Raw genomic sequence first — 17,080 nt, 5'->3', positions numbered from 1 at the left:
TCTCCAAGCACTGTCCCTTCATATGCAAATGTTCTTCCAGCCAAGTGTCTTATAAAACAAGTCATTTCTTCACTCCAGCAACAGTTTAAAATTAATGTTCATGACAAAATTAATATGCCTCATTCCTGGCAGGTGGGGGTCTTCATGACAATACCAATAACTCCTTCATATATTATGGATTCATGTCTGTAAGGGATAATTTTCCAACTTTGATTCAGTGGTCTGAAAATTATAGGCAGTGCAATCCCAAATTTTCTAAATACACACTCATTGGGCAAGGCTCCCAGCCTACTGCACAAAGATGGAAAATTACTGCTTTTGTGGGCTGTTTCATACCAATAGCCATGCAGTATCTTCAAGCTTATACTACAGTTAGGTCTCTGAAATTATGTGGTACCAAACATTTGTAGTTACAATGGAACTTTTTGCACATACATTAGAAGGCTGGTGATGAATTACAAAACAGCAATTCAAGCAAGTGGTTCCGATGATATAAAGTGTAGCAGTGTAGTTAGTGCTGCTTGCCCTGCCACATTACCAATATAAAAAGAAACTCTACATTATGATGCCTCAGGATTAAGTTTTTTCACATTTGGATTCTTAGCAAAACTCTCTAGAATTAAATGAATTGTTTCACCTTGTGTAGTACAGTAGAACTGCAGGAAACAGCCTGCACTTGAAAAGTGGTAAATTCAAATCTAATCTGCAGAACAGCAGTAAGGGAGTGGTTAATCTATGGAACAGGCCCTTTGGGAGGAGATGGAAACAGATAGTATTGATTCATTCAAATGCAAATTAGGATAGATTTCTTTCAGAAAGTATTATTTCGGGATATAGTATCTGGCTTGTAGTGCAAATAAGAGACCTAACACCTGTCTGAGATCCCCACTGCAAGATTAGATTGCCCTGAAGCCCATTTTGGACACTGCTCCCTCATGTCAGCTACCTATCACCCCACCCCAGCCACCTATCGCTCCAGTTGGCTTTCAATCCCTCTTGATGACATAGGCCACTATCCTGACTCAGTCGCACCCCTTCCTCACTTACCTGAGGGCTGCTGCTAGAGTCGCAGTGCCCAATCATTTATTATGCCTTGCCAGTAGCTCTGCACAGCTCCCCAGCTCCATGGAAATGAAGCCTGAGGTCTAATATTTGGGGCTGATTGGACCTCAATATTCTGGTCCGGGGATTGTGCGTAAATCTCTTAGCCAACGAATCCATTATTGCTGTATCATTAGAACATAAGAAATAGAAGCAGGAATAAGGTTATGGCTAAACTTCTATATCAATTTAACTTTTCCACCCTATCAAAGAACAAAGAACAGTACAGCACAGGAACCGGCCATTCGGCCCTCCTAGCCTGCGCCGATCTTGATGCCTGTCTAAACTAAAACCTTCTGCTCTTCCAGGGACCGTATCCTTCTATTCCCATCCTATTCATGTATTTGTCAAGATGCCTCTTAAACGTCGCTATCGTACCTGCTTCCACCAGCTCTCCCGGCAGCAAGTTCCAGGCACTCATCACCCTCTGTATAAATAACTTGCCTCACACATCCCCTCTAAACCTTGCCCCTCGCACCTTAAATCTATGTCCCCTAGTAACTGACTCTTCCACCCTGGGAAAAAGCTTCTGGCTATCCACTCTGTCCATGCCGCTCATAACTTTGTAAACCTCTATCATGTCGCCCCTCCACCTCCGTCGTTCCAGTGAAAACAATCCGAGTTTATCCAACCTCTCCTCATAGCTAATGCCCTCCAGACCAGGCAACATCCTGGTAACATTCTTTTTTACATTTCTTACAATCTTTTTTTTGCATTTATTTCATTTCATCTTTGTTTGTTCAGTTTGCTTACCCACTGTTTTTTTTCAGGTTTGCACTTGCTGCTGTTCAATATTCAGTGTATTTACACCTAAACTGTACTAATGCTTTGTCTTTCAACACACCATTAACATATTGTTTGCCTTTGCTCCGTGACCTTTTGGTCAGCTATGTGGCCTGGTCCAATCTAGATCTCCTTTGTTATCTCTTGTCCCACCCCCACCTCACTTGCTTATAATCTGTGACTTTTCTAATATTTGTCAGTTCCGATGAAGGTAGCGTGGCGACCAGAATTGCACGCAATATTCTAATTGTGGCCTAACTAAGGTTTTGTACAGCTGCAGCATGACTTGCCAATTTTTATACTCTATGCCCCGACCGATGAAGGCATATCTCTTGATTCTAGGTGCCCAGAAATCTATTGAAATTAGTGGTGAATATGTTGATCGACTGAGCATCCACAGCCCTCTAGGGTAGGGAATTCCAAAGATTCACAACCCTCTGAGTGAAGAAATTTCTGACTCATCTCAGCTCTAACCCCTTATCCTGAGACTTTGACCCCTAGTTCTAGACTCTCCAGCCAGGGGAAAAAAGCTCTCAGCATTTACCCTGTTAAGGCTATTCCCTATAGCTTTGCTTGATCCTTCTGATCAGCATCAGCTAAACCTGAGGTATTGATCCTTGGCAAACATTTGTTTCCTATGGCGATCCTGATTTTATCGCCTGTTTTGTCATGGTCGTGTAGTTTTTTTTCCTCTGGGGAATATGCGGTTTGCCTTTAAGGTTTGCAAAGGATCAGTATTGCTTTAAGAACCAGCAAGACTCAGGAGTTGTAGGAAGGTGCATTTTCATTGCCTTGGATACAGCCATTTGGAGACTGTGATTCAAAGGGTGCATTCTCGTTACGATAGATACAGCTACTGGGAGTTAGCATCAAGCAATACATTTGTTACGATTCAATTTTGAATTGGCTTTTTAGTTGAAGACAGTTTGTTCTAACAGAACACAAACAGGCAGCTGGATTTGTCACCTGAAAAAAGAGCTCTCAGCCATTTAAACTGAAGGAATAGAATTTTAGTTTGTTTTATTGTTCTTATCTCTCAAAATTCAAAAAAAAAGTCAAGCCAAAAACAGAGATCTCTGGTAATTTGAACTGAAGGAAGGGAAGTTAGACTGTAACAATCTTTTATCCCTCAAAAACTCTAAAGTCAGATTGATTCTATTGGAAGTGTTCACAAGTCATTAATTGTTGAAATTCGCTGGAGAAGGAAAGCATCACGTAATGCTGGAATTAGACAATGGACTGTTCTACTGTGGAAGAACATTTTTTTCACCATCGGACGGTTGTGAGGACTTCAAGCAACTTTGGACTGTAAATTTGCAAGGACTCTAATTTTTTTGCTATTTTAAATCTTCATAGTGTTTAAGAATTTAGTTTTTCTAATTAAACAGTTAATTTGTTGATTGAAAGATACCTGGTTTGGTTAGCCTCATTCAACGATTAATAGACGGTACGATTTGGCTGGGTCTTCTTTAATTTGGAAAGTTTTAAATGAGATGTTAGGCGATCTGTGGAGCGACGGGTTTGAATTAACAGTGGGTTTCTCCCACCACAATCAGAATCTTGTGTTTTGATTGGGGGCTTTGACTGGAGTAGTCAGTCATGACGTATCTATTGGGGGCTTGTCCAGGATTTGAATAACATATTAATTGCATTTCTGGATTGAGTCATATCTTAATTGGGGGCTCGCTTGCAGTTGAATCATACTTAATTCGTTGGCTCGCGTCTAGGATCAGAATCAGACTAATTTGGAGGGCTCGCATTTGGAATCATAGTAATTACTCGTCTCTGGGATATCATATTTAAATTGGGCTCCTGCGTTTGGCATCATAGTAATTGCTGTTGAGTCTGGGATCTTATCAATTGGAAACTTGATTGTTGGGATCTAAATCTGACACCAATTACAAAGAAATTAAAAGAACCAGGTCTCTTGTGTAATAAGGTACAGTCTGTACCATTGTAATAGTATTAGTGGCTCCAGCAGAGTTTTTGGGAAAGCAGGATGTTTCCCTGAGTGACTTGATAACTTTAACTAAGAACAAGTTAAAAGAATTGGCAGCAAAATTGAGGTTGGAATTGAAATCAGGTGCCAAAAAAGCAGAGATAATTGACATACCATCCGAACATCTAGAATTAGTCGAAGAAGATGATGATGATACAGATGAAAGGCAATACGAGGAACAAGAAAGGGAATATGAGACATGAAGGTAGTAGGTCTGAGAGTGATGCAGTGAAATTGGCTAGGATTCAGTTAGAAATGAAAAAACTGGAGCTTCAGCAGGAAAAAGAATTAAGAAAACTTGAATTGGAAAAAATGGAAAGGGAGAAGGAGAGAGCATTTCAGAGAGAAAGTGAAAGAGAAGAGAGGAAATTTAAATTAAAAGTAATGGAACTAAGACAAAAGGGTAGTCTTCAATCCAGGGAAAATTTGGAAAAGGAAGAATCTGAGTTTAGATCAGGACCCAGTGAGTTGTTGTTTAAATTTAGACAGGCTCTTCCTAAGTTCAAGGAAAGGGACATAGAGGCATTTTCATATCTTTTGAAAAAATAGCCACACAGATGAAATGGCCGAATGAATGCTGGACATTGCTCATGCAGGGCAGGCTGGTAGGCAGAAGCTTATGCCATGCTTTCTGAACAGGCTTCTGCAGATTATAAGATGGCAAAAAAGGCTATTCTCGCTGCGTATGAGTTAGTCTCTGAAGCTTACCATCAGAAGTTTAGGAACTTACAGAGATTAGGGTGGCACAGTGGTTAGCGTCACAGCTCCAGCAACCCGGGTTCGGTTCTGGATACTGCCTGTGCGGAGTTTGCAAGTTCTCCCTATGACCGCGTGGGTTTCGGCCGGGTGATCCGGATTCCTCCCACAGCCAAAGACTTGCGGGTTGATAGGTAAATTGGCCATTGTAAATTGCCCCTAGTGCAGGTAGGTGGTAGGAGAATGGTGGGGATGTAGTAGGGAATATGGGATTAATGTAGGATTAGTATAAATGGGTGGTTGTTGGTCGGCACAGACTCGGTGGGCCAAAGGGCCTGTTTCAGTGCTGTATCTCTCTATAATCCTGTTGGCTGGGCAGACATATTTAGAATTTGAGAGGGTGAAGCAAATGAATTTTGACCGTTGGATATGGGCATTAAAGCTAGAAACCACATATGAGAATCTTCGAGAATTAATTCTCTTAGAAGAGTTTAAAAACGCCATTCTTTCAGTAGTGATAACTCATATAAATAATCTGAAAGTTTTGAAAGCTAGACAAGCAGCGGAAATTGCTGATGATTTTGAGCTTGTGAATAAGCCAACCTATTTTGTCCATCACCCCCATAAACCCGAGAAGGATGGAAAGTGGGAGAGTGAAAGGAAGGCAAGTAGCCAGGGACAAGAAGGAACAGCTGGGAATGCCTCAGGATCACCTCCTCAGGTCAGAAAAGAAGGTGCTGAGGGTAGGAGTGAGGTTCGCAAGCCAAAGTGTTATCATTGCAACAAAACGGGTCATGTTTGTTCAGAGTAGTGGAAATTGCGCGGTAAACCCATAGGACTTGTTGGAGTACACAAAGTTAGTGCAGAGAAAAAGACTCTGACTGAGAGTATAGCAGACCAGGCTATAGCTTTAATGACAGCTATGAATGTGAAACCAGATACTAAAACTAAGAGGAGTGTAGAGGTTAAGAATAAAATACCTGAGAGTTATAATGATTTTTTTGTCAAAGGGGAGAGTAACTCCATATCCTGTAAGTGAGACAGGAAAACCTATCATTATACTCAGGGACACAGGAGCAACCCAAACACTCTTGCTGGGGAAAGAGATGAGGTTTCCACCAGAATGCCTTGAATGCTACAGTTTTAGTTCATGGAATTGGTGGGGTGTTTATACCCATACCTTTGTATAAAGTACGCTGAGAGAGTGACTTAATATCTGGGATAGTAACTGTAGGTGTTGTCCGCAGTTTACCAGTAAAAGGAATTGATCTACTCCAAGGCAATGATTTGACTGGATCAAAAATACCATTTTCTCCTATAGTTACAGAAGAACCAAGTGAAATTAAGAAAACGGAGCAATTACAGGAACAAGTTCTGGGAATATTTCCTGCGTGTGTAGTTACCCGAGCAATGGCTGAACGGGATCCATTGTCGGAGGTAAAAGGGGCACCACAAACTGATAGCCAAGTATCTGAAACCTTATTTGGGGATTTAGATAATCCAAATGAGATGTTTAACAGATTGTCTATCATTGCAGCACAGCAAGCTGATCCAGAGATATACTGAATGGCACAGACAGCTCTGTCAGAAGCTGAGGCGAAAGAAGTTCCGGAAGGCTATTATATGGCAAATGGGGTTTTGAGGATGAAATGGAGACCGCCTCATTGGCCTGCCGATGAAGACTGGACAGTTGTTGAACAGATAGTGGTACCACCTAAATATCAACCAGGAATATTAAGGTGAGCACACGACATTCCTTTTGCAGGACATAGGGGAATTCGGATGACCAAATCACACATAAGCAAACATTATTACTGGCCAGGTCTTACAAAGGATGTGAGACAATTTTGTAGGGCTTGCCACACCTGTCAAATGGTGAGAAAACCACAACCTACTATAAAACCAGGGGATGAAGTATTAGTGTTATTAACATCACAGGCAGAACCATTAAAAGCACGGTTCAGTGGCCCATAAAGAGTGATCAAAAGAGTGGGTAAGGTAGATTACTTGATTGACACCCCTGATCGCCGGAAGAAGAACCGGTTATGTCACATTAATATGCGCAAACCATATTACCGCAGGGAGGAGGATAAGCCAGTACAGGTATGTCAGGTAATTGGGATTGTGGAGAAGGAAAAGGATAGTGAGGATGAGGCAGAAGTAGGCCTAGGAAGTTCTCAGATTGAACCTCCAACTATCCCATTAGCGAATGCAGAATGGCTAGGAAAATTAAATAATAGACTTTTACACCTAGAGGCAAAACAGCGTGAAGTCCTAACCAGGGTTTTCACAATGTTTCAAAAAGTTTGTAGGGATAAGCCAGGATGTACAATCTTAGCCACACATGATGTAGGTATAGGGGGAGCCGTTCCTTTAAAACAACGTCCTTGTTGCTTAGGTCGAAACAGACAGGCCCAAGTAGAAGCAGAGGTACAATGCATGCTGAAGAGCAGCATAGCTGAACCGAGTCAGGACAGCTGGAATTCGCAGATGGTCTTGATGACTAAATCTGGTGGGGCGGCTCAAACTTGCATCGACTCTAGAAAAGTCACTGTGGTAAAGAAGGCAGACTCCTACCCAAATTCTCATTTAAATGACTGTAAGGACAGACTGGGCAACAAAATGTTGAAGAGACAGATGTGTTGGAGGGACATTGTCAAATTCCTTTGACACCCCAGGGTCAGAAAAAATCAGCTTCTGTTATATCAGACAAGGTTTTCCAGTGTCAAGTGATGACACATAGCTTAAGGGGTCATCAAGAAACTTCTCAGAGAATAGTGAACCCATTAGTGGTCACTGCTCCTAGCTGTGCAGTTCACCTGGCTGAGGTGATGGACAATAGGGACACTTCGAAGGAAAACACAAAACAATTGGAAGACTATGCTTGGAAATTTCAAATGGGTTAATTTGGAACAACCTTTTGAAATTTTAAAGCCGAAGTGTTCTGGTGGAACTTGTTGCTGTAGGCTAAATATTTTTTTCAGAAAAGTGTACATCTGTAAATGTGGGGGAAAAAATGTTAGCATTTTTTCAATTTGTTTTTTTTACCCATTGTAATGAAACGCATTTCAGGAATGGTGTTTCATTCCGCTAGGGGCGGAGGTGTCATGGTTGTGTAGTTTTTTTCTCCAGGGAATATGCGGTTTGCCTTTAAGGCTTGCAAAGGATCAGTATTGCTTTAAGAACCAGCAAGACTCAGGAGTTATAGGAAGGTTGCCTTGGATACAGCCATTTAGAGACTGCGATTCAAAGGGTGCACTCCCTTTAACCATGGATACAGCCACTGGGAGTGATTATCAAGCGATACATTTGTTACAATTCAATTTTGAACTGGCATTTTAGTTGAAGACAGTTTGTTCTAACAGAACACAAGCAGGCAGCTGGCATTAGCACCTGAAAAAAGAGCTCCCAGCCATTTAAACTGAAGCATGGAATTTTAGTCTGTTTAATTATTCTTATCTCTCAAAATTCAAAAAAAAGTTAAGCCAAAAACAGAGATCTCTGGTAATTTAAACTGAAGGAAGGGAAGTTAGACTGTGACAATCTTTTATCCCTCAAAAACTCTGAAGTCAGATTGATTCTATTGAAAGTGTTCGCAAGTCGTTAATTGTTGAAATTCGCTGGAGAAGGAAAGCATCACGTACTGCTGGAATTAGACTATGGACTGTTCTACTGTGGAAGAACCTTTTTATCCCCATCAGACAGTTGTGAGGATATCAAGCAACATTGGACTGTCAATTTACAAGGACTCTAATTTTTTGCTATTTTAAATGTTGTTTATATCTTCATAGTTTTTAAGAATTTAGTTTTTCTAATTAAACAGTTAATTTGTTGATTGAGAGACACCTGGTTTGGTTAGCCTCATTCGAGGGTTAATAGATGGTACTATTTGGCTGGGTCTTCTTTAATTTGGAAAGTTTTAAATCATATGTTAGGCGATCTGTGGAGCGACGGGTTTGAATTACCAGTGGGTTTTTCCCACCACAATCAGAATCGTATATTTTGATTGCGGGCTTTGTCTGGACTGGTCAGTCGTAACAGTTTCCACAACATTGTGGTCTAGGAAGCATAGTTCAAGCCTTTGTTTAAATAGTTTGAAGTCACCTGGAACATCAGCTGCTTTCCAGTTCATCTCTGGCTGCATTGCCTAAGCCTTCTACTCTCTTCTCCCCCTGGGGAGCAAATCTTGCTTTAAGCGTTGCAGCAAGCAGTGATGTCTATGGAGCTGAGCAGGAGGCACGCCTTGAGTGTGCTGCTTCAGTGTGGGCTTGTGAGCTTGCTGGCGGGAGGGGCCCTAGCGCCGAGGTCGGCTAATGACGCGCGAGTTTGAGGACGGCAGAAAGAGACCCATGCCAAAACACGATGCTGCACTGATCTCTGTGGCTGAAACAACTGGTAATTTTCTTGCCGGCTTAGGGCAAAACCGGCAGTGTGTCCAAATTGCCTTCAATCACTATTCACTGTTGCTGTCCCAACCTGAGAGCTGTGATCTGGTCGCAGCGCTTCAGGTGGGGCTTCTCATTTTAATTCTTGTTTTCAGCTGTTGATTAACGTTGTTGACTCACTATCGCTGCCATCATCTCGTATTATCTCTTTCTAGATTAATACAAACAAAGCTGAAGGGCAGGGATAAAGGTTTGATTGCAGAGCTTTAATGGAGACTTGTTGCGTCAGCTTTCACACTGCACAGTGAGAACTGAATCACATGATATTGCATCACTTCCTGTGATGACATACATATTAGCATAAACATATATTTAAATGATTATATTTAATATACTAACAATTACACTATCACAACAAAGCTCTCTAAAAATTATATATGTTACCATTAGATCAACTCTCATTCTTCTAATCTCCAGAAAATACTCAGGAATTGCTCATTCTCACCTCATAGGATAGTTCTCTTATCCCAGGAATCAATCTAGTGAACCTTTGTTACATCACCTTTAAGGCAAGTATATCCTTCCTTAGGTAACAAGACCAAAACAGTACACAGTACTCCAGGTGTGCTCTCACCGATGCCCTATATAACTGCAGCAAGAAATCCTTACTCCTATACTCTCACCCCCTTGCAATAAAGGCGAACATACAATTTGCCTTCCTACATGCTTGCTGCACCTGCATGTTAACGTTCTGTGATTATGTACAAGGAGATCCAAATCCCTCTGAATACGAACATTTACTAGTCTCTCACCATTTAAAAAAATTTCTGCTTTTCCATTCTTCCTATCAAAGTGTATGATTTCACATTTGCTCATATTATACTCCATCTGCCATCTTCTTACCCAATCATGCAACTATCTGGATGATAGAAGGCAAACTGGGTGGGCCTTAGTCATTTTTAATCTAGCAATTCCGATATTCCGAAATAAAATTTTCTTTTAACATAACTGCACTGCTAAGAACATGGATATTCTAGCATATTACAGGATATGCAATGATTGTTCTTGTTCCTCAGGTTCAGCATTTGCACCAAGAGGCAGCACTATTATTGGAAATAATACAGGAGTATTTATAGGAGGACTGCCACAGGAATTTACCATTATCAGAGAGGATACAGGTAAAAAAACTTGTTCTGACTTATTATTTGGTTTAGTTATAACATAATGAGAACTGACATTACTAATGGTCATTATTTTTCTTTGTTTCCAAAGAGTTTTGTTGATTATGTTTGTTTAAAATGCATGTATAAAATTGTTTGTATTTGTAATGAATTCCATTTCAGTACTTTCTTCCAATCAAACAAATTGGGCATCCTTTATGCTCTGGAAAAATGTGTGGCCAGGAGTTAAAAATTGGGGGGGGGGGAAGGGGAGTGGCTCCCCCTCTACCCCATTTATACTTAAGGCTTGCCTTTTGCCATGTTCAAGTGGGCTGTAAAAGGGCGATCGGCCTGCATGCCTGAAACAGGTATAAGTCTGCTTTACTATGAAAATTGGAACCTTATACTGGTTGTAGGAGTTGGTGCAAAATTCAGGGAACAAATGGGTGGATCGTCTGCCAAAATTTGTTTAGTTCTGACGAGCAAGCTGCATCTGACTGCCTGTTTGGTCATAGCAGTTTGCTACAACCATTCACATGTGACCCAGCGTCGAATTTGGCTCAGGTTTCAGGCCAACGGAGAGCAATTGCTGCATTAATTTGCCACCTGTTTTAGGCGTACATTAAATTTTCCCATTGTTTTCATAACATGATGTGGTTATATTTCTTCTGACATTTTCCATTTTTCTCATCTTGCATGTTGAATACCACACTTCCACATTGAGTAGGAACTATGGTACAGTGTGCAGTATTGACTTCCACTGTTAATGGTTGTCATGAGAAGTAATTATTGCAAGGTAATGTCAGCTCCCTTCTCTTCTCAATAGACTTTATCACTGCCTTGTTGTGACTGATGAAAATCACCTACCTACAACAAGTGAGTTCAAATAATTGAAGGGGCAGTAGACTTGAAATGCACAGCTTCCATTTGAAAGTGGAGTACTCAAAATACTTGAGCTAGAGAGCTTCCAACAACAAAGTACACAGAAAATATCAAAGTCTCATTCTGTGAACAAGAAAAAAGTCTTCTGTGCATATTTCTGGCCTACTCCAGTTACATTTCACTTAATTTGTTATGCTTGTACATTATTCATCAATTTGAAATGTATAAATGTATAAAGGTGAAAACCTTTGACTCAAAGCAGAACCTATCAGCATATTTGGATCATTTATCAAAGCTAGCAAAACAAATTTCATATTCTTTAGACATTAGAACACACACAAAACAGACAGGAAAGATAGCATTAAAAAACAAGCTAGATATTTCCCAGTATGATCTGAATTTCTAGAAGCGGGCTGTTCTGCAAAGATTTTAAGGTGTTTCGCATTCCTGATTTTTCAATGCAAGTTGGTTCAAGTTCTACTCCAAATTAAAAGTATTTAACACTAATGTTATGTAAGATGAGGAAATATGCCTAGATATTTAGTTTGTTTGAAAGTATTTATTATTTATTAATGTCATCTTATTAATTGTGACTGTTCAATGAATTACACAAATCTGGTTTTAGCCATTGAAAGCTGCCTTGAGTCTTAATTCGTTGACTAAAACTACTCCAAGCAATGATTTGAAGTGCAAGCTCTCTGTTGACCCTTAGTAAATCAACATTTCTCCTCTTCTGACACAAAAAAAATCCATTTATATTAACTCATTTAGTGGCTGTCAGGATTTCTGCTAATTTAATGGTTTCTCATAGAAGGTAAATGAACTGATGGCCTTATCGAGAGAAAAGTGATTCTCCTAACCTCCTTCTTCTTCTTCTTTGGCCTCCTTGTCTCAAGAGACAATGGGTAAGCGCCTAGCCTAACCATTTGCTAACATAGCCAACAATCAACGAAGAAACAAAAAGTATGACTGTGCCATCATTCCACTGTTCTCACATCAATGTAGAGCAGTTGCAAATGCAGATTGATGTTATAACAGTAGGATAATTTGAGAGTCAAATGATACTGAAGCCAAGAGGTGTAAGATTCTCACTTAAGTATAGACAAGAACAGTACAGTTATTGAAAGAAAAAAGCTTGAGTGTAATTAATAATAGAAAAATTACAGTATTTTCCAATTGTAAGATGGGTTATGAACTGCATTGTACTGCACAGTCTGAATTCAGTATTAATGCTTATTTTCTTAATCAACAAAGGTGACACAAAAGTGGTTGCTAAAGGATTTGTGGGATGTCTCAGTGATGTGCAGATAAAGAAGAGAGTGATTCCAACAGAGGATTGGGAACCATTGGATTGGAATAGCGCTGAAGAAAAAGTTGGAACATATCACAGCTGGGAGGGCTGTCCTAGTGTTCTTGAGGGTGGAGCACATTTCCTAGGACAAGGTAATGGTAATTAAACATCTGTTCCCACTGGGCTGGAACAAAGAAGTAATGTAGTGTCAAATGTTGTACTATTGCACAGGATAAATGCATGGTATTAACAATTCATGTTTGTGAGCTAATGATCAACAGACGCACAACATCATGAATTCACATTCTAATATGATGAAGGTGAACTGTCCAATTCGCACAGGCTTATGTATAACAAAACAAGGTATTTTCATTATCCAATAAATTCTCATTAACAAGTGCCAGACATGAATCATTAAAAATAACTTGAATTTTAAGGAATCATATGTGGTATGTCCACCAGGACAACTAAGTTGGTGAGCTCTGCACTAGGCCAAATGTCTTTATTACTAGAATAATAATGGTCTAAAACAGATTACAAAAGAGCATATTCTGCATTAATAGCACTTTTATATTTTGTATTGTGTGTCAAAGTGCAATTTATGTTGCATTCCGTATATTTTTGCAGGTCATGATGGAGAAAAATTGGATAAGGCCCAAAAATGAGCATGAAATTGTGATGCACAATTAACCTGCACTAGTTTGTTGCGATGCAGGCAGCACATAAACTTTGAGCTGCCTGCTGATGTAAATGATAGCAGTATGCTGCTGGTTGGATGCATGCCTCAGCAGGGACCCTAGTTCGTGCAAGGCTAGTACCATTTAAAGTTAACCTGCACTACTTAAACCCAACCTAGAGCTCTTAAAGCGGAGGTGCACTCTGACTGCAGGAGGTGCTGGAAGTGGCTGGGGAAGAGTGTTTGACCAGCAAGAAGAGTGAATATGGTGCAACAGGGCAGAGAACTTGCTCAAAGGTTCTCAGACACAGTAATTGAGGAATTGGTGCAGAAGATGGACAGGAGGAGAGAGGTCCTCTATCCACAAGGGGCAGGAGGCCATTGAGACAGACACTGAGAAAGTAATGGAAGCAGGTCATTGGAGGTCAATGCCAGAGTTAAGCTCCAACAAACTGGATACAACACCAAAAGACGTTCAGTGACCTCACAAGAATGGTCAAGGTGAGTGAATGCATCTTCAAATGCCATGTCCTTACAAATGAACCACTAGCCTCACAAACTGCTCCATTTGCCACACACTTCACTCAACTGCCAACATTATCAACCACGATTAAAACTTCGCATTCATAGCTTTACCTCACTTTTTTTATTCGTTCAAGGGATGTGGGCATCTCTGGCTAGGACAGCATTTATTGCCCACCTCTAAGTGCTCTTGAGAAGGTGGTGGTGAGCCATCTTCTCGAACCGTTGCAGCCCATGTGGGGTAGGTACACTCACAGTGCTGTTAGGAAGGGAGTTCCAGGATTTTGATCCAGCAACAGTGAAGGAACGGTAATATAGTCCCAAGTCAGGATGGTGTGTGGCTTGGAGTGGAATTTGCAGGTGGTGGTGTTCCTATGCATCTGCTGCCCTTGTCCTTCTAGGTGGTAGAGGTCAGGGTTTGAAAGATGCTGTCTAAGGAGCCTTGGCGCATTGCTGCAGTGCATCAAGACTTCATCTTTAATGATGCAAATTTGTAGCACCATGCAACTAATTTTGTTGCATTTAAAGCTAATGTGCAACATATTTAAATGTTGTACTAGATTTCAGTATGCAGATCTCCCTTTCTTCGGTAAGTCCTCATGAGGACAATAGGATATGAAACGGGTACTGTGATGCAGGTGTAAAATGTTTTGCTACATAAATATATGCTCTGCATATATGTGACGGCACAGTGGTTAGCACCGCAGCCTCACAGCTCCAGCGACCCGGGTTCAATTCTGGGTACTGCCTGTGTGGAGTTTGCAAGTTCTCCCTGTGTCTGTGTGGGTTTCCTCCGGGTGCTCCGGTTTCCTCCCACATGCCAAAGACTTGCAGGTTGATAGGTAAATTGGCCATTATAAATTGCTCCTAGTATAGGTAGGTGGTAGGGAAATATAGGGACAGGTGGGGATGTGGTAGGAATATGGAATTAGTGTAGGATTAGTATAAATGGGTGGTTGATGGTCGGCACAGACTCGGTGGGCCGAAGGGCCTGTTTCAGTGCTGTATTTCTAAACTAAACTAAACTGAATCACATGTGTTAATGCAAATATGAACAGGATTTAGCTCCCAGTTTTAATTTGACAGTGAAATAATCAAGTGATATCCTGAATGTGTAACCAATGCTGTTTCACATAAGGAGGTTAGCTACACGATGGTGCTGCTGTGATTTGGGAACTGGCTCCTCATATTTTTGGGCAATGTTTTCCCTCAGTACCTCTCTTACTTAAAATAAGGTTTTCCTTCTATTTCCTCGACATATGTTCTATTTAAGTGGTTCCTCAATGGCAGGGGAAACTGAGATAGATTAGTGATGGGGGCCTTTGTCTACCTTTAATGATGCAGATACCTCAGTACATCTTTGTGCTGGGTCAGTAAAAGACTTGCAACTGTAAGTGGCCTGGATATTACATCCTATATGACATATTGATAGTCATATGGATATGGCTGCTGGATGTTACAGCTGTGGCTTTGCCTTTAGAGGCATCTCCATCATATATGCAAACACCAGTCATTTACCTGCTGCTGCGCACTCCCTCAACAAGGCCAGAAATCTTTGTAGCAGCAAGACAGCTGAGTAGAAGTAAGGTTGTTGAACTTGTGCTGCCCAATATTGTGAATGCATACAGGCCAGACTGTTATAGATTGAAACATAAGATTTCCAAGAGTGCCAGTCAAAGCATTTTTTAAGGAAATTATGTCTGAGTTTAGGACCTCAACCAAGTGGGGTGCTGCACTGCAGAGGACACAGGAGTGCACATGCTCTCCATGATTGTTTTGTGGAATTGCAAACAATCATATACAGATGTGGCTGATGTACATTTTACGATACACATTCACAAATGACCATGTAAAGCTTGGTCCTGAGCTACCATATGACATTTATTGTCACACTATATGAACCATTACCCTGGATTCAAGGGCTTAAAGAACCCTCAATCTGAGTTTTGCCACTCAGAGGTTTTGGCTCCTTCAATTCCATCTGCACTTGCTCTTCCTCATTCATGTTCTGTTTTTCATGAAGTATCGATGTATCTGTGCTGATGCGCTCGGCTGAGGCCAGACATTTTGCACAGGATATGACGCAAAACTCGGATGAGTCGCACTCATATTTTCGGAACTACAGATGCCATTTTGGGTCCTAAATGTCGATCATGCCACGCGCATATATTTTTGGTGCGGGCCGTGCTGGATGCCATTTAGGTGAAGTCGTTAGCTTATCACTGGGAGCATGCACTGGAAGTCTGCAGAGTAGGCAGATTATGATGTCAGTTAGTGTGTAACTGTGATTTGACTGTATGGTGCCATTTTCAACCTGAGTGCTCCAGCTGACACTCTCTTAACCTCGCACAGCTGAACTTGCATTCAGCAGCAGGAAGGACCCTCCATTAGCATTATATAAAGGGAACAAAAACTTTTTTCAGGCTAGTTGCTGATTGATTTCTGCTGGCTGTTGCTGAGTCAGTAGAAGTGTTTGATGGTTTGTACTGTTCTTTAAACTTGCTGCAGTCAACCGGGAGTGATGTGGCACATGGTGAAGGCTTTGGTTCTCACTTCAAGGGTTCTGTTCAGACCACTTGCTGCCAGATATGGGTCCTGTAGTTTGTATCCCCCTTGGGAGAAGGAAAATGAGGAGAGGTAACACAGAGGAGGATAAGCTGCTCAAAGAGGGGGAGAAGAGCTCTGAGAAGGAGACCATTATCAACCCAGGGTCTTCAGGGAGCAATTCTGCTTCACAAAGGAAGCTCACTGAAGTCTGCCATCTTGTGCAGGCAGACCTGCAGTCTCAGAGCAGGACAAGGACAGCATTGCTAGTGGCAGATGGCCTTGCAGGATAACCTCTTACAGCTCTGGCGCTAGAAGGCCCAGCTTTGGACTGCACCATGTCAGCATTGGAACATAAGAACATAAGAAATAGGAGGAGGAGTAGACCATTCGGCTCCTTGAGCCTGCTCCGCCATTTAATAAGATCGTGGCTGATCTGATTGTGGCCTTAACTCCATTTTCCTGCCTGCCCCCATAACCCTTGACTCACTTGTAGATCAAAAATCTGTCTAACTCAGCCTTGAATATATTCAATGACCTGGCCTCCAATGCTCTCTGGGAAATACAATTCCAAATAATAATGACCCGTTGAGAAAAGAAATTCCTCCCCATCTCCATCTTAAATTGGAGACCCCTTATTCTGAAATTGTGCCTCCTAGTTCTAGATTCCTCTCAGAATCTACCTTGTCAAACCCCCTCAGAATCTTATATGTTTCAATAAGATCACCTCTCATTCTTTTAAACTCCAATGAGTGTAGGCCCAATCTGCTCAACCTTTCCTCATAAAACAACCCTTTCTTCCCAGGAATCAGCCTAGTGAACTTTCTCTGAACTGCTTCTAATGCAAGTATGACCCTCCTTAAGTAAGGGGACCAAAACTGTATGCAGTACTCTAGATGTGATCTCACCAATGCCCCCTACAGTTGTAGCAAGACTTCCCTAATTTTATACTCCATCCCCCTTGCAATAAATGCCAACATTCCAGTAGCCTTCCTAATTACTTGCTGTACCTGCATGCTCACTTTTTGTGATTCATGTACA

The 17,080-nt window shown here is 41.2% G+C and overlaps 1 protein-coding gene across 1 annotated transcript in view; it reads left to right on the top strand.

Annotated features, from left to right (window-relative positions):
• ush2a (Usher syndrome 2A (autosomal recessive, mild)) overlaps positions 1 to 17,080 on the top strand; it is a 1,262,450-nt gene that overhangs the window by 420,569 nt on the left and 824,801 nt on the right. The window contains exons 24-26 of the mRNA XM_068045693.1: positions 10,041 to 10,142; positions 11,818 to 11,820; positions 12,273 to 12,449. Of these exons, the coding sequence (XP_067901794.1) occupies positions 10,041 to 10,142; positions 11,818 to 11,820; positions 12,273 to 12,449 (282 nt within the window). The remainder of the gene's footprint in view (positions 1 to 10,040; positions 10,143 to 11,817; positions 11,821 to 12,272; positions 12,450 to 17,080) is intronic.

The sequence above is a fragment of the Heterodontus francisci genome, chromosome 13, assembly GCF_036365525.1.
Source record: "Heterodontus francisci isolate sHetFra1 chromosome 13, sHetFra1.hap1, whole genome shotgun sequence".
NCBI classification, from domain to species: Eukaryota; Metazoa; Chordata; class Chondrichthyes; order Heterodontiformes; family Heterodontidae; genus Heterodontus; species Heterodontus francisci.
Note: the sequence above shows the minus strand (reverse complement) of the source record. Positions and strands in the feature narration are given on the sequence as shown.